The sequence below is a fragment of the Trichechus manatus genome, unplaced genomic scaffold (assembly GCF_000243295.1).
Source record: "Trichechus manatus latirostris isolate Lorelei unplaced genomic scaffold, TriManLat1.0 scaffold00026, whole genome shotgun sequence".
Lineage (NCBI taxonomy): Eukaryota > Metazoa > Chordata > Mammalia > Sirenia > Trichechidae > Trichechus > Trichechus manatus.
Genome location: NW_004443962.1, coordinates 10451039 through 10469277, shown reverse-complemented (window position 1 = coordinate 10469277; position 18239 = coordinate 10451039). Strand labels below are relative to the sequence as shown.

The 18239-nt window shown below is 39.2% G+C and overlaps 2 protein-coding genes across 3 annotated transcripts in view; one reads left to right on the top strand and one right to left on the bottom strand.

The window, feature by feature from the left end:
• The window catches only part of KPNA1 (karyopherin subunit alpha 1), a 96968-nt gene extending 89591 nt beyond the window's left edge, over positions 1-7377 (bottom strand). Inside the window, exon 1 of one of the 2 annotated variants that reach the window (XM_004373628.3) lies at positions 7200-7377. Coding sequence is in view for 1 of the 2 variants with exons in the window: in XM_023728819.1 (XP_023584587.1) it covers positions 6479-6488 (10 nt within the window). In the remaining variant the exon portion in view is untranslated. Of the gene's footprint in view, positions 1-6478; positions 6752-7199 lie in introns of those variants that run through there. The other variant, XM_023728819.1, reaches the window with a different exon arrangement.
• A 129-nt stretch (positions 7378-7506) lies between these two features.
• Positions 7507-18239, top strand: part of DTX3L (deltex E3 ubiquitin ligase 3L) — a 52649-nt gene continuing 41916 nt past the window's right edge. The window contains exon 1 of the mRNA XM_023728807.1: positions 7507-7586. The gene's annotated coding sequence lies outside the window, so the exon portion shown is untranslated. The remainder of the gene's footprint in view (positions 7587-18239) is intronic.

The window sequence follows — 18239 nt, the reverse complement described above, 5'->3', positions numbered from 1 at the left end:
TACTCCAGTAATATATATAAGAATGTCCACAACAGTATGACTGTTATAGTGAAAAATCATAAACAAGCAAAAATTTCCAAGATGAAAAATCTGGGTGCTATAGTTTTCTGTATGTTTGAAATATTTCATCGCTCTCAAAAAATACTAGAATATAAAATTTTTAAGTGCCACTAGTATTAATATTATTTTTCTATATTTTCTAAATTTTTTAGAGTAAGCAATATACTAATTATATATTAAGAAAAGCTTTCAAAAAGTAGAGCTGAAAGCATATGTTTACTACAATCTTAACACCTACCTAAAACATCAGATTTCTTTACTTTTGGCTAGAATTTTAACAACTCAACATGCTATCATTTCATCAGAGGTTCTGATTAAATACTAAAGGTCTTTATGAAAGAGAAAAACTACCTCTTGCATAATAGTTGGAAGGTTTTTGCTTTGAGTTTTTATTTCCAAAAGAGTATAAAAAGGGCTTCACAGCAAGAAAATTACAAAAAAACTGCCTTTATTCAATTCACAGCCATTACTGAATTTAAAGAGCACTGTAATATACCTATGATATATACACTTTTATAAGGGTTTTCAAATTCAGAATTAGCACACTTAGGGTGCTCCAAAATCATATTAACTCAAAGACAGAAATTTAATTTTAATTTTCAATTCTAAACACAGTACTGAGCACAGAGCAGTCACTTAAATGCTTGTGAAAAGAACAAAACAGATCAGAGAGTTTGTTTAAAGAAATAAAATGGTGGACATGGTAGAGTAACGTTCACTAAAACTGTAAGAAATATTTATTTAAGGGTATAAACCATGAGGATAAAGAGAGTAGGAAAGGAGATCATCACAAATGAGAAATGACAAAGCTGTTCTCCAGCTATAAAACCAGATGGTCAAAAGGTGTTTTACTTAGCAAACTGGAGAACTATCTGATGCCAAAGAACCTGCAAAAACAGAAGTCAATAAGAAACAAGCTGATTCATACTGTCCACAAGCAGCAAACTCACAAATGTGAGGCCCCAGATAACTCTGAAGGTAGAGTGAGGAGCGAGGCTAAAAACTAGGTTAGTTAAAAATTTTCAAACACTCCTAGATTTCCTCCTCTATTCTGCACAGCCAGGCAACTCTTCCTCCCCAAACCCTACACAAATTGAGAGGATTACTTTGAAGAACTTAAACTCGAGACTCTAGAATGGGGGACACCAGCACAGGTTACAATGGGGATGAGGTGCGATACTGGAAACCAGCTTACATGAACATTATTAACAGTAAGAATGCCAGTTCCTTTTCTAACATGAGTTCTCAAAACAAGGCAGCCAGGTGCATGCATCTGCTCCACACAAGAAATCTGCTGCTGTTAGCCGCAGTGGAGTCAACTCTGACTCAAGGAGACCTTACGTAAAACAGAACAAAACGATACCCAATCCTGTGCCATCTTCAAGAGATTAGAGGCTCTCCTTCTCAGGGAAACTGACCAGTCCAAGAGAAAAAAACCTGAGCGCCCCCAATAAACGGCCCCCAGCTACCCTGCCAACACTTCAACAAACCACACCTATAGAGCTTCCTATCATTTTCTGGCACATCACTCTTAAACATGAACTGTCGGCCCTAAGATTACCAGACATTTGGGGAAACCCTCTATAGAGGAAAGAAAGCAATGGAAACAAACAAAGGAACTTGGAGGAAATAGAGAGATGAAGGTAGCAAAAGAAAACATTTCATCAATATCCTCAAAAGGATAATAGCATCCCTGAAATAATATAAAGATACTATAGCGTAAGAATGGAGTCCTTGGGTGGTGCAAACAGTTAACACGCTAGGCTCACTGAAAAGTTGGAGGTTCAAGTCCACCCAGATGCACCTCAGAAGAAAGAAATGGCCATCTTCTTCCAAAAAATCAGCCATTAAAAACCCTACGTAGCACACTTTTACTGTGATACACACGGGGTCGTCATGAGTCAGAATAAACCTGATCGTAAACAGCAACTGGTTATAAGGTAAGAACAAGCTCCAAGAAACCTAAAATATGGATACAGCAACAAACAACGACCCACTGTCAAAGAGCTGATTCCGACTCATAGCGACCCTATAGGACACAGAACTGCCCCCATATGGTTTCCAAGGAGAAGCTGGTGAATTTGACCTGCCAGCTTTTTGGTTTGCATCTGAGCTCTTAACCACTGCACCACCAGGGCTCCAAAAATATGCATAGAAATGAAAACTTCAGTAGAAGGGTAGGAAATCTCTCAGATAATTGAACAAAAAGCCTAAGTGATGGAGAACAGGAGAGAAAAGAAATTTAAAAGAGCAACCTAAGAGTTCCAATATTCAAATAATACAAATTCCCAAAAAGAGAGAATAAAGAAATTGATGAGGAAGAGATTATCAAAGAAACAATACATCAAATTTAGAATATCTGTTCAATGAAAGACACCACGGACAAAATTAACAGAAAGTAGAGAGGCTGGGGGAAGGTATTTCCTAAACCTGAAATCAACAGACTACTCAAATCTAACCTTGAAAAGGAATCGCTGCAAACCAATCAGACAGACAGGAAACCCAAAGGAAAGATGAACAAAGGACAAAATAGACAATTATCGAAATGGAAAACCTTAGAGGATGCAAGAGATGCTCAAAATCATTAGTAACCAGAGAATGTAAATTGAAACAATGATACATCGCTTTATGCCCATCAGACTGGCAAAAATTAGAAACATGGGTGAAACCAAGTACTGGCAAAGATGTGGACAAATAAGACCTCTTGCAATGCTCTTAGGCACACAAACTATTCTCCCATTTTATGACACTGGAATCACTCCTGGCTTTATATCCCAGAGAAGTTCTCACGTAAGGATGCACAAATAACAGTATGTTTACCACAGTGTACTTGTGAAGGCAGAAAGGCAACGCACCTGTCAGTCTTTAGGGAATGAGAAGTAAAATGTGGTAGATGCACATCATGGAATTCTACATTAGACACAATTTTATTTATACCCCACAAAACGAAAATATCCCCAAAACAATGTTGAGTTAAAAAAGGAAACAGGACAAGGTCTACAGCACAATATACAAACTACATACACAAACACACACACACCCCACTACATTTTAAATGATACACATACAATCAAGGAATGTATTAACCACAATGAAGCAGGTGGCTACGGAAAGGGGTAAATGGAAGTAGGGCTCAGAAATGAAAGAAAAAAGAAATTTTAAAGGCCCTTGTACAGGCTGATGATGTGTGTCAAGAACTGAGAAGCATAATTAACTTAAATCTTTTTTCCGTGAGGTCCAAATATAAATAAATAAATTTCCCAGACCTAAAGAGCTTGAATTCCCAGCTTGTGGTGCAGTGGTTAAGAGCCCGGCTGCTAACTAAAAGGTCAGCAGTTCGAATCCACCAGCTGCTCCTTGGAAACCCTACAGGGCAGTTCTAGTCTGTCCTACAGGGTCGCTATGAGTCAGAATCGACTCGATGGCAACAGGGTTTTTTGAGTGCCAAGTTAAAAAGACTCACACCAAGGCATATCATCATGGAATTTCAGGGTTTAAAAATAAGATTCTAAAAGGTTCCAGAGATTGAGGGAAGGAAGTGGAAGGTCACATACAAATGACAAAAAATTAGAATGGCTCTGACCTTCAACAGCAACACTGTAAGCAAGAAAACCATAAACCTATGACTTCAAAATTTTGAGTAAAGATGATTTTCAGCCTAGATTATTATATCCTGCCATACTGATCAAATATGAAGGTAAAATAAAATCATGCAAGATCTCAGAATGTTTTTATTACTCACATACATGAAGGTAAAATAAAGTCATGTAACATCTCAGAAAGTGTTTATTACCCATGTACCCTTTCTCAAGAAACTACTGGAAGATGTACTCCAAGAAAATGAGTAACCAAGAAAGAAGAAAACATGGGAAACGAAACAGAGGATCCAACACAAGAGAGCAGCAAAGGGAATTTGAAGGATGACATAAAGAAAAGTCCCAGGATAACAGCTGTGAAATAGACCTAAAAAGTAACCAGTCCAGACTGTATGTATTAAAAAGACAGAGGATTTGTGGATAGCTGTCTCAGAAATTATAGCAAAAAAAAGTATTAACTCCTGAAAAAAACAAAAAAATGGTAGACAGAAAATATTATAGTACACTATATACTTCACACCAGTCTTCATCCCTGATCTTTCACTGTTTGACCTGAAAATTTTCTAATGCAGGCCCTATATGGTCCCTTTGGCCTGGGGCCATCTCCTGCTTACTGTAGCAAGAATGAAATCGGCCCAAATCATGAATTGTCTACCATTTCCAATATTTTCTTCCATCATTATGGCTGAATTTATAATATCCTGCAAAGTACACAGAAATCTTAAACACAGTAATGGGATTACCTTTATCTCTAGGTCATCTTTACTTGCATGGTCAATCAAAAGTTGACTTTATACACAGTATTCACACATACTTCTAAAGACAATTTGACAGATTTAAAGGCACAGAGATCAGAAAATCATCAAGACTTTATTTAATCATTAATTCAACAAACATGCTAAAACACTGGAGATAAAAAGAATAAAATGTTTCTTGGAAGAAGTACAGCCAGAATGCTCCTTAGAAGCAATAATGGCCAGACTTCGCCTCACCTTCTTCGGACATATTATCAGGAGGGACGTGTCCTGGGAAAAGGACATCATGCTTGGTAAAGTAGAGGGGCAGTGAAAAAGAGGAAGACCCTCAATGAGACTGACTGACACAGTGGCTGCAACAATTGGCTCAAACAGCAACGACTGTGAGGATGGCACAGGACCAGGCAGTGTTTCCTTCTGTTGTACACAGGGTTGCTATGAGTCGGAATCAATTTGAGTGCATCTGACAACAATTCAACAAACAACATACTAAAAACACTTGAGATAAAAAGAATAAAATGTAATCCCTGCCCTCAAATGAAAGAGGAAAGGATTAAAATAATAAAATAACGAAGGCACAAGAGAGAACAAAGAAAATAGTCCAGGAAACAACTAAGCACAATTCCAGACTATCTGGCAAAAAAAATAACATAGTTGAGGCTAAGGAAAACTACAAAAATTGAGCACAATTCAGTTCTGAGCCTCCTGACAGCCAAAGTGTAAAGAGAAACAGAATGGCTTTAAAACAACCATGATCTAATAAAAAGCAGTTCTTTGTTTAAAAAACCAAAAATAAAATTGACAAGAAAAAAGGCCTGCAACTGAGCTTGTGAGAATCTGTCTCTAAGGTCTCTATTTTATAAAGATCAATGAATAAATAAGAAACAGTGTATCCAGGAGCAATGAAAAAAAGATATTTTCATGTGCTTTCTTCTACGTCAATCATAGATAAAAGTCAAGGTGCATATTATATCATAGCTCTAGGAAAAAATTTCTGAGGAGCTAAAGGAACATTATGTAAGTATGTTGATTTCAGGGAACAGGTTTATTTCTCTCACTTGGTTCATTCTAGGTTTTTATGTTTTTATAAATATATATTTTGATTTCCTATTAGACTGTAAACTCCTGAAGAATTATACTGTCTGCTTCCATTTGAACTTCCTTTGCTATTTAGTAGACTGCTTTACAGTTTCTGCTCAGTTACAATGACTAATAAAATGTCATGCAATTAATATTTTGTATTAATTATTTGTTAGTCTTCCCTGCTACATTATAAACTCCATGAGGACAGAGACAGTGTCTCAATCATGACTATATACCCAGTCTTAGGTACATGATCACTCCATAAACACAGCTGAATAAATGAAATAAAACAAAAGCATTAGTATTAAAGCAGGGGAGAAATCTTAAAATGGAAGTGACTTTGGGTTCTAAGGCTGGTTACAACAGACCTGAATGACCCTAGGTATGTTACTTAACTTCCCTGACCTTCACTGTTGTTACCTATATAAGAGAAAAAATTAATATCTACTTTAAAAAAAATCTACTTCAGAATTACTGTAAACATGAAATGTTTTAATACATGTGAAGTACTTAACACAATACCTTCAAAGGAGCTCAATAAATGTTCATTCCGCTACTTTCTCTCATGTCCTCCATATTAAAAGCATGAATTACACACAAAATAGTGCCTTCCAAGACTAAATTATTTCAGTAAAAATAAAATAGAGCTCATTCTCACTCTTCTTTGAGAAAATGTCATCTTTTCAATCTTTAAAATCGAGGGAAAATAACTTGGGAATTACTTTCAAAATATTACAAAAGCAAGAACAAGTTGAGGAAAAAACAATGTCAAAAATAAGCTCTGAAGCACGGGGTGGGGGGTCACCTACCCATCTCCTGCTAAGAAATGGAGGCTTTGAAGAAACCGTTTAAGAAAAAAAAGGATGAAAAGATATTAACATTATTTAGCACCATTTACAGAAAAACATTTCACAATCGTTTAAGTTTAAACCTTAGAAGTCAATTATTTTGAAATCTTTTACTTAAAAATGGATTGTTAAGTACCTCCTTCCATTCGACCCGAAAACGTTCCTTCTCGACGATTTCCCTAAGTCACTCTTCAGTTTTCTCGCGTTTTGAGCTTAATCTAATACTTCGCTGTTTACCTTGCATCACACACGCAATGCACACGCGAAGTTCTGTAATTCCTATAATTACCACACCCCTGTCAGCCGCTTCAGGCCCGTGTTGTTATGACATCTGTAAACTGCAGTCATTTCTCCCTCCTCCCCCCAGCCCGCCCTGCCACTGGCTCCGGCTGGGCCATAACTTGTGAATTCCCAATACGGCCCCTTCCCGCCTCGGTGAGGATTTTTACTCGCCACTTCTGCTCTCCCCAGCCTCGGTCACAGCGCTCCGGGCTCCCCACCCCCGCCCCCGGCCGGCGGCGCCGCAGCCTGCGCGCTCGCCTCATCCCCGCCCCGCTGCCTCGGCGCCCCGCAGTCCCCGGCGCCGCTTCCAGTCCCGCCCCGCCTCGACCGGCGTTCCTGACGGCGATCACACCAGCAATCCCCACCCCCACCCTCCCCTGTGCCGGCCGCGCGGCCGTTAGGACAGCCGGGCCCGTGATGCACGGACGCGCCGCCAACGCCCAGGCCCAGGGAGCCGAGCTCGAGCCCCAGCCGGCGCACGCCCTTGCCCCGAGGCCTCTCTCGGGTCCCACCGAGGGCAGCCGGATCCGCCGGGGGAGGGGGAGGGGCCGCAGCCGCGAGGCCCCAGCACTCACCAGGCTTAAGGCAACCGATCCCGGTGCCACTGCTGAGGTGAGCCGCTCGCTCGCCCGTCCGCTGTATCTCTTCGGCGCACAACCTCGAAGAGCCGGCCGGCCCCGCGGCGGTGCTCACCAGGCCTCGCTCTCCGCCGCCGCGCACCGAGCAGCGAGCCCCAGCTCAGCCGGCGTTCGGAGCGCGCCTGCGTGCGGGGGCCGATCCGCGCCCCTGCGTGCGCCCTTCCACCGCCCTGCTGCAGAGGCTGCCGGGAGACGTAGTCTTCCAACGGTCTGTCACTGAACACCCCTGGCCGTTAGTTTCCAACCAGGAAAGAGCCTCGGGTAGGGGAGAGGCTTCGCAGTTGACAGCATGGGTTGTAGAATCGTGGAAGAGTGACAAAGACGGTACGTCTTACCTTGTATTGCAAAGTTATGTTTACAAACCTGTTTTCACTAAGCTTTTCCAGGGCTGATGGAGCTTCACTCACCTCTCCATATCTAGCCTCTGACACGGCAAGTACCTAATATATGTTTATCGAATGATTGATGGAATGATTGAAGCCCAAGGGAGCATTTAAAAAGTGTTAAAAGTGAGTGGCCTCAGGTCTGAGGCGTTCACATGCTGCACGGTTGCAAGAAGCTCCTGTATATTCCTTTTCTAATTCTTTCCTATCCGCATTGCCCGATAATATATGATAAGAAATTATACGAAACACAAATAATTGTTTTGCTCTCAAACGAAACTTTAGGGCACATAAACGTTATTGTTAAATTTAATAGAATTCTTTTGAGGGAGCAAGTAGACCAGTGGCTTCAAAAGCAGAAAGACGGAAGCCGACTAACCAGAGGGCATGGAAAAGGAAGCCTCAGAGACGACGTGTTTTATCAATTTAAAACACACGCAGAGAAGCAAGGAAAAAGAGATGGAGTAGGTTAATAGTAACATTTATAAGTGAGGAAAAGAGCAGAGGATCATACTACCTAAATCCTAGGTTAAGCAATGTTCGTATGTCCTGAATTTCAGTCTGCCGCATCAGCTTACCCACTATGATGCGCTTACCAGGATCAAATTTGAAGTTTGAGCAAGGGTGTTGGGGAAATGGAAGGTTTTTATAGGACAGACTTAGGAGCAAGTATGCCTCACCACAGCTAGGCTAAGGGCAGATCACCTATTACAATTGGAAACTAAGATTATTCCCAGCTGGATTTCAGTCTCTGTGAAAGCTAGTTTATTTTCGGTTCATCCTTAACTCCTAGCTAGGGTACAGCCCTTGAGGGTCCCAACCAAGTGTGGGGTATAGGTTACTAGGGCCTCTTCTCCTTGGCTTGAGAGCAACAGGTTTGGTTTTGGTTCTCCTTGGCCATGCCTTCCCAGCCCCATGGGACAGCCAAAAGCTCTGCTCAGTTTTTCAGCCACTACTTTCAGAATTGGCAGTCTCAAGTGGAAAGGTGGTGGTAGGCTCACCTCTCGTGGCATCCTTTTTTTCTAGATCTGGAACCCACAAATTTTCACTGCCTTGGTAGCTCTTCAATGCCTTTTTTATATTTTGTCTAGTTGTTCTCAGTAGGAGAGTTGGTCCAAAATAGCAACAGTATGCCATAGCAGGAAGCAGAATTCCTACGTACAGGTTACTTTCACAAAAAATGTTATCATACATAGTGTTTTATAAACTAATGACTTTCTTATGACATCTTTTTGTATTTTGAGAAATTAAAAAAATTATAGAATAATATATTTGCTATTACAAACAATGCCGCTATGAACATTTTTATACAGGGAAACTGCTAGATCCCAGGACGTTGCATATTTTCGCTAGATGTAGTAGGCAAAATCCTAAGATGTCTCCTGTGATCTCTGCTCCCTCGTGTTGCCTTGTATAATCCCTACCCCTTGAGTGGGGGATGGGACCTTTGACTTCTAACCAATAGAATATGGCAAGGGTGATGGGATATCATTCAAATGATTATGTTTCGTTATGTGAGACTCTGTCTTAGCAACCGAAGCTAGAGACTCTCCTGGTGGCCTTGAAGAAGCAAGCTGCGGTGTTGTGAACTGCCTGTGTAGAGGGACTCAGGGTCTGAAACCGCAAGTGACCTCTAGGACTTGGGGACAGTCTCCAGGTCAACAGCCAGTAAAAAGCCTGGTCACTCAATCATACAACCACAAACCCATTGCCGTGAAGTCGATTCTGACTCATACAACCACAAGGAAAAGAATTCTGTCAACAATCTGAGAGAACTTGGAAGCAGATTCTTCCTCAGACAAACGTCTAGATGAGAACACAGCCTTGCTGATACCTTGACTGCAGCTTTGTGAGACCCTGAGCAGAGGAAACACCTAAGCTATGCCTGGACTCCTTGTAACCGGACACTTCCAGGTCTGCTCCACCGGGCTAGAAAGACGTGAAGCGGTGAAAGCGGAAGAAGCAGCTCTGTTTAGTTGGCCAAGTAAAGGAGCCCAGCGGAACTTGCCTCACCAAGGTGGCTCCCTTGAACCATGGCCCGAGGGGTTTATATGGGTAGAGTAAAATTGGGTCTGGGGTCTTCAGGGATGCCCCAAGGTGAAGTCAGCCTGCTGACTGGTTTGGCTCATAAAGGCATTCCTGGGGCTGTCGATCCTCTGCACCTGCTCAGTCTAAGAGGGGCACCACAAAGATGGCATTTTGCCCACGTCCGGGGCGTAGACAGGGCTGTATTTTTCGGCCTTTGACGTCAATAGGTCATCCAAGGGACACAGTTGTCGGTACTGGGCTTGTCAGGCGGGCCAAACCTGGTTCCAGATCAGTTTTGACTGGTCTTGATATCCCAGTCTCTTGTTTTTCTTAACGGAGCCGGAACCGGAAATATACCCAAATAAGGAGATACCTTAAAGACAGTGGGTTAATTCCTGCATTACCTAATACGGAGATAGCTTACATGCAAGGCGTTAGTTCTGGTATCACACAGGAATGGCAGGCACCACCCTTTGCTTATTCAAGATGGCGGGCGTGCTATCGCCCTCATCGTGACCCACAGAAATTTTGAGCTAATAAATGTGTTTTAAGCCACTAAACTTGCCGTAATTTGTCACACAGCAATAGAAAACTAATACACTAGATATTGCTGGATTATTTTACAAAGCAGTTGTACCAATTTATACTCCCACAGTTTATAATATTGTTTTTTCTACATATTCTACATATTTTTTGCTAACATTTAGAAATGCCTGATTTAAAAGAAAAATTTTTGCCAATGTGATTGGTGTGAAAATAAATAATAATCATACACATGCGTTATTACTTTGACATAAAAACATGAAAAATAGGTGTTTACTTGAAATTATATGTTGTTTTATTTCTTTTCTGTTACGTAAATGCTATTATTTAAGCAAAATAGCAATAGGACTAGTTCAAAGTGGCAATAAGTAATAATAGAATTTCTAATTAACAAATAACGTGTGTGAAAATATATAACAATATTTTTATAATGTTTCTGTCCTCTAATACAGTAATTTATTTTAACTCTTACATATTTAAATTTTATAGCCTATATTATTGTGTTTCTTAAGATACATAATAGGAGACTTTTTAAAAAGAGATTGTAAACACAGAAGGTCTTTTAACTTGTAGGAATTCGTTTCCAGCTCTCCAAAATGTCCATCCACTGTGTATCTACAAGCTTGCTTTGGTAAACTAGCTTTTGTCTGTCAATTGGGTCCTTTGCATCTATAAAGTAATCATGTATATTCTCCATGTCTAAAATGCCCATCATTTTTAAACACTATGAAATCCATTGGATGTTATCATAAATTAAATCTCTCTTCTCCAGGAAAAAGTTTTAAACCACAGAGGTGATTTGAACTTGTGAAATCAAAGTTGGAGTCCAAATTAGTTAGTTTTAAAATTTTGAAATTCTGAAGCAATTTTTTTTTTTTTCCTGTATGAGTTTTTGTTGCTATCTACACAGAACATTGAATAACTCAGGTGCAGTCAGTTCATCCTTTTTCTAGGTTCATTATGGCCTCTTCAAGGATTATCAAACAGTTTTGGAAAACAGTATGTATGTTTCTGTTTTACTGTAATCCTTTTCTCCATTTTCATTCTCAATGTATTTCTAAATTGGAGCCGGATATTTTTCTTGTTTCACACTCTGAAAATATGATTTATGGCAAGTGAACATTTTAACATCTTTTCTATGGTCAGTAATGATGATAGTCATATTGTAGGCACAAGTCTAAGGAGATTATCTCTGTCATGGATTGAATTGTGTCCCACAAGAATGTGTGTCAACTTGGCTAGGCCGTGATTCCCGGTATGGTGTGGTTGTCCACCATTTTGTGATCTGATGTGATTATGTTACGTGTTGTAAATCCTAACCTCTATGATGTTAATAAGGCAGGATTAGAGGCAGTTGTGTTAATGAGGCAGGACTCAATCTACAGGATTAGGTTGTATCTTGTGTCAGTCTCTTTCGAGATATATCAGAGAGAAATGAGCAGAGAAGAGAGGGGCCTCAAACCAACAAGAAAGAAGTGCCGGGAGCGGAGCGTGTCCTTTGGACCCAGGGTCCCTGCACTGAGAAGCTCCTAGACTAGGGGAAGATTGATGACAAGGACCTTCCCTCAGAACCAACAGAGAGAGAAAGACTTCCCTGGGAGCTGGCACCCTGAATTCAGACTTCTAGCCTCCTAGATTGTGAGAGAATAAACTTGGGTTTGTTAAAGCCATCCACTTGTGGTATTTCCGTTATAGCAGCACTGGTTAACTAAGACAATCTCGTTCCATTCCTATGAAGTCAAAAATCTCATTAGGTGCTTTTCCACATTTTGAGGAAACTAAAGTGACCAAAACTTTCATTTTGAAAGCTTCCATATCACAGGTAAGCAAATCACACCCCCTTTTAGCAGTGTTATGTACAAGGTGTGCAGGACATTTGTTGTTGTTGTTATCGAGTTGATTCCGACTCATGGCAACACCATGTATGCAGAGTAGAACTCCTCCACAGGGTTTTCATGGCTGTGATCTTTCAGAAGCAGATCACTAGGCCTGTCTTCCAGAGTGCCTCGGGTGAGTTTGAACCGCCAACTTTTCAGCTAGTAGTTGAGCACTTAACTATCTGTGCTACCCAGGGACTCCTCCCAGGACATTTAGCAGATGAGATCTTTTCATTTTCTTTGTTAAGAAGTTTAGAGATTGATTGCAAAATTAGCATTTGCACTGAAAACAGTTAAATGAGCCAAGTCAAGTTTGTGTTTGGATATCAACAATCTTGTTTTATAGTTTTGTGGTGTCATTAAAATCTTCATAGAGATTGCAATCAATGTCATGGAACAATTTGTATATGTATTATTGAATGGAAAACTAATTTGTTGTGTAAACTTTCACCTAAAGCACAAAAAAAATGTTCAAAAAGAACTTTGTAGATACCAAGAAGACAATTTCAAATCCATTTTTCAAACTGAAGTACCTAAGAGCTAGAGGAATTTTTTTTTTTTTTTGAATCAGGAAATGTAACTTTATTGTTTCATAGAGCAATCAAAGGCACAATACAATAACGCATGTTCATTCATGTGATATGCCCAAGCTAATTCATCAGGCACTATTTTCAAATGGGCATTACTGTCTTGGGGGGATGCTAAAAAACTTTTGATTGATTTTGAAGTACTTGCCTGTCTCATCCTGTACCTGTGAGGGTCAGTCTCCATGTGTGCTTTCACATACCCTTCCACCATTGTTGTTTTTAGGTACCGTTGGGTCGATTCTGAGTCATGGCAACCCCATGTGTGCAGAGTAGAACTGCTCCAAAGGATTTCCAAGGCTGTAATCTTTACGGAAGCAGACTGCCACATCTTTCTCCTGCGGAGTGGCTGGTGGGTTTGAGCCACCAACCTTTCGGTTAGCAGCCTGAGTGCTTAACTGATGTGCCACCAGGCCTCCTCTATGCATATAAATAGTCACGTGCTATTCAGAAACTAAAAAGAAGATCCAGTTAGCAAAAATTCAAGCATCAAATAGCAGTTTTGACTTGGACATGGAAACCTAGGTAAGAAATGAGTTATATTCTGTACCACATTAATTCTAATTTTTAAATGATATTTAACTTCTGATTACAAATATTTGCTGAAAAAACTTGAAATGTGTCATAAAAATATTGACATCATAAAACCTGCAACGTGAAAAGGCACATTATAAATATCAAAAATATATATATGATACATATATTTCTCCAGTTCACATATGGGCACAGGTCTTTCAGAGCTTTCTGTTCTGTTCATTTGGCTTGTTTGTTTATCCCTGCATCAATAACACTATCTTAATTACTGTATGTATGTAATAAGTGGTGATATATGATGTAAGTCAAGTCATCTCCACTTTGGTTTTCTTCTCTTTAAATTTATCTTGGCTATTCTTGGGCCTTTTTCTTCCATATAAATTTTAGAATTACCCCATCAATCTCTATGAAAATAATCTGTTATGATTTTGACTGAAATTGCATTGAATTGACAGATTAATATTTGGAGAAGAGATAGCTTTATGTTGAGTCTTCCTTTCAACGAGGATATGGTATATAGCTCCATTTATTTAGATCTTTAATGCCTTTCAATAAAGTAAGATTTATACATCTTTTGTTAAATTTTTTCTTAGTTTATGTTTTGTGGTTGCTATTGTAAATGGTAAAAAAAAAAAAATCATTACATTTACTGTTTCTTGTGTATAGGAATGCAATTGATTTATGTATAACCTCTGTTTAGAACCTTGCTGAATGCTCTTATTCTAATAATTTGTCTCCAGATTTTCTTAGATTTTCTGTAGACAATCATATTGTCTGTGATTAATGACAATTTTTATTTCATTTTAGTCTTTTTTTTAAATTTTTTTTACTGTGCAAGACAGGACCTCTAATTCACTGCTGATGATAACTGGTAATATGGGCATCCATTGTCTCATTCCTGATTTTATAGGGAATGTTTCTAATGTTTTTTACCATTAAATATGATGCTTGCTCTAGGTTTTTTGTAGATATCCTCTTATGAATTGTTTATCAAATGATTTTTCTCTATCAAGATGAGCCTACCCTTTAACATATTAATATAGTGAGTTACGTTAATAGACTTTCTGTAAGTTATATTATCCTTGCATTTCTGGATAAACCAACTTTATCATGTTTTTTTTTAATCCAGAGCTGAATTATATATGTTAATATTTTGTTTAGGATTTGCACATCTATTTTGATAAATAAATTGGCCTGTAATTTTCCTGTCTGATACAGTTGTCTATTTTTCGTATCAAGGTTGTACCAGTCCTGAAAAAATGAGTTGGGGAGCGTTCCCTCTATTTCTGTTCCCTAGAAGGTTTTCTATAAGACTGGAATTTTCTGTTATTTGAAGATTTGGTAGAACTCACTATTAAAACCATCTTAGCCTGTTGTATTTACTTATTGGCCTGAAAGACAGATTTTAAATTACTGATTCAATTTCTTTAATAGATTTTGGAAAATTCAGGTTTTCTAGTTCTTGAGTCAATTTTGGTAAATTATCCTTTCTAAGAAAGCTTACAGTTTGTCTAAAACTTCAATTTACTAGCATAAAATTGTTTCTAGTATCATCTTACTACCTTTAAATCTCTGATGTATGTTTGTGATATCCCTCTTTTTATTCCTAAGTTTATTTGTGCCTTTTCTTCGTTTTTTAGTCTTTACCAAGAAGAAGCAGCTTTTGACTTTATTGCTTCCCTCTATTGAATGTTTTTGTTTCTATTTCATTATTTTAAGTTTTTATTTTTATTCAGTAACACTCTTTAACTTAAGATCTATTTTGTCAAATATTAATATATCAGTTTTCTTTTGGTTAGTGTTAACTGCTAATTACATTTGCTAATTGCATCCCTTCCATATTTTTATTTTCAATCTTTCTGTGTTTTAATGATTTTGTTATGTCTCCTGTAAACAGCATGTAGTTGGATTTTTAAAATCCATTATATAAATCTGTGACTTAATTAGCAAGTTTAGTCCAATTTATACACATTGTGTCCACGGATATATTTGGAATTATTTCTACCACTTTATGCTCTCTAATTTTCTTTGCTTCTTTTTCTTCCTTCCCTGCTTTTCCTTTTTTTGGATTTTTTAAATTCCATTTTTTGTCTACTATGTGTAAGTTATATACTTTATTTCTCTTCTTTTAATGGTTTCTCTTAAATTTTAACCCACATACTGAACTTAATAGCTCTATTCTCTTCTTGAATAATATACGGACTTTGAAAGACTTTAACTGTAGTCACCCTCCCATCATTTTGCATGGTTCATTTTTCAGTATTTTATCTTAGTCTTATTTTATTCCCAAAATTAGACATTTATATTACTGTTGCTTTATAAAGGCAATGATTGTTTATATTTATCCATAGTTGCCAGTTTCTTTGCTCATCATGCCTTCTTGTAGCTTTGATTTTTCCCCCATTCCTGAAATAAATTCTCTAGATTTTAAATTCCTTCAGTGAGAGTCTATTGTTGTTAAGCTCGGTTTTTGTTGGCCTGAGAGTGTCTGTATTCAAAAATGAAGGCAAAATAAAAGTTTAGCTAATTATAGAATTCTAGGTTAACGGTTAAGGAGCCCTGGTGGCGCAAACGGTTAAGCACTCAGTTGCTAACCAAAAAGTTAGCAGTTCGAACCTACGCAGCGGCTCTGCAGGAGAAAGACCTGGTGATCTGCTTCCATAAAAATTACAGCCTAGAAAACCCTATGAGGCAGCTCTACTCTGTCCCATGGGGTCACTATGAATGAAAATCGACTCAATGGCACCTAATAACAACAGGTTAACAGTTAATATCTCTCAGCCCTCTGAAAATATTATTGGCTTCTTTTGCTATTGAAATGCATATTCGTTTTCTATTGCTGCTGTAATAAATTACCACAGCTTTAGTGGCTTAAACCAAACAAACTTGTCTTACATTTTTGTAGATCAGAGTCTGTTATGGGTCTCACTGGGATAAAATAACGTGTGGGCAGGCTGAATTCCTTTCTAGAGGCTCTAGAGTCTATTTCCTTGCTCATCTGGTGATGGCAGAATTCAGTTCCATGCAGTTAAAGGACTCAGGTCTCCGTTCTCTTTCTGCCTGTCCACTGGGGCCCACCCTTAGCTCCTAGAAGCCCTTCTGTGGTCCTTGCACATAGTCTCCTACATCTCCAAACCAGCACAAGGAATCAAATCCTTCTCATGCTGCCATCTCTCTGACCCAGCCAGGAAATGTTCTCTCCTTTTAAGGACTCATGGGATTAGATTGGGCCTATCCAGATATTCCAGGATAATCTTCCCATCTCAAGGGTAACCATAATTATATGTGCAAAGTCCCTTTTGCCATGTAAGGTAACATATCACAGGTACAGGAGACTGGAGTGTGGACATCTTCGTTCAGGGCGAGCAGGGAGGGTACACACAAGTATTCTGCCTACCATGAGAAGTATGCTGGCAGTCTAATGGTCATTCCTTTGTAGACGATTTGGCTTTTCTCTCTGGCTGCTTTTAATATTACCTCTTTGGTGGTCTATAGTTTCACTATGATGTTTCTTAGTATGGATTTCTTTTTATTTATCCTTGTGAACATTGCCTTGCTTCCATTCTCTTTTAAAACACCCGTTGAATATATGCTAGATCTTTCATATATGTCCTCTCACCCTCAGCTCTATCCTGCACCAGAGGACTCATGTGTATACATGTGGATATCCCAGCCCTCATGTCCAAGCTCCATCAACCTCCTACACATCCTTGCAAACAGTCACCCCTTGGCCATTCTTGGTGCAGATTGTGGCACAGTCCACTCTTGTGAGAAGAGACCCAAGAAAAGGTCCTGGAAGTAAACTTGTTGCTGTTTAGGCAGAAAATTTGGGGTTCCCAGGTACCTAGTGGGTGGTCTAGGAGTGAAAAGTTCAGGATCCAGATGGGTATGTTCTCTTGGCCCTGTGGACTCTTCATGTTGTGGGGACAGGCACAGCTGGAGGACAGTCAGAGTGGGGCCCTCTTTAAGCAAGAGGCCCAAGACAGGGGACCTCTCAAATCAGGGGTCCAAGGCAGGAAGGGCCCCTCCTGCCTATGTCTAAGGGCAACACCAAATGAGAAAATAAGCAGGCTCCTTTCAAGAGGGGAGAATGCTGTTTCAGATAAGACAAGGAGGAAGAGGAAGCTGAAAACGTAAGGCCCAGGAAAATCTGTATAGGGAAATATGGATTTGAAAGTAGGCAAGACATACGTGGTGAGATTAGCTGGCCTTTACGTTCCAAATAGAACTCTGCAATCAAATTTGGGCACAGCCATAGTGGACTTAACTTTTATAGGAGCTATTCTCTCTCCCTAAAATACTCCTCCAACTCGGCTCCTTATTTGCTGCATCCTTTATTTGCCGCATCCTTTATTTGCCGCATCCTTTATTTGCCCAGCTAACCCCTACAAATTCTTCAGGTCTCAGCTTAAATTTCACTTTCTTTAGGAGGCCTTCCCCACAAGCCCTGAGTAATTTAGTCCTCTCTCCCTTTGGTTATACCTAGTCACACTTGTGAAGCTGTCCCTATCTGCCTTTCTGATTTTTTAGGCTAAAAGCTTTATAAGGATATTTGTCTTGTCTCCAGCACCATATCCTCAGTGACTGAAACACATCTGGTGATCAATAAATAGTGAATTAATAATTTGGCCTTATGGTACCAAGTGCATTGTCTTATATGGCTTTGTCATATCAAAAAGAATATTGGCAGAATACCTGCCTTTTGATGTCCTTCCACTTCAACTAATTTGTTTTACACATAATTTTTCAGAGCCAGTTACTCAGACAAAGGTGATATATATTTTTATTGTTTTAGAAATATATATAACATTTGCAAATTCAACGTTTTTCAGGTATACAATTTAGTGATATCAATTACATTAATCATTGTCTTAGGCATCTAGTGCTGCTCCAACAGAAATAACACAAGTGGATGGTTTTAACAAAGAGAAATTTATTCTCTCACAGTCCAATAGGCCACAAGTCCAAATTCAGGGCATCAGCTCCAGGGGAACGCTTTCTCTCTTGGCTCTGGAGGAAAGTCCATGT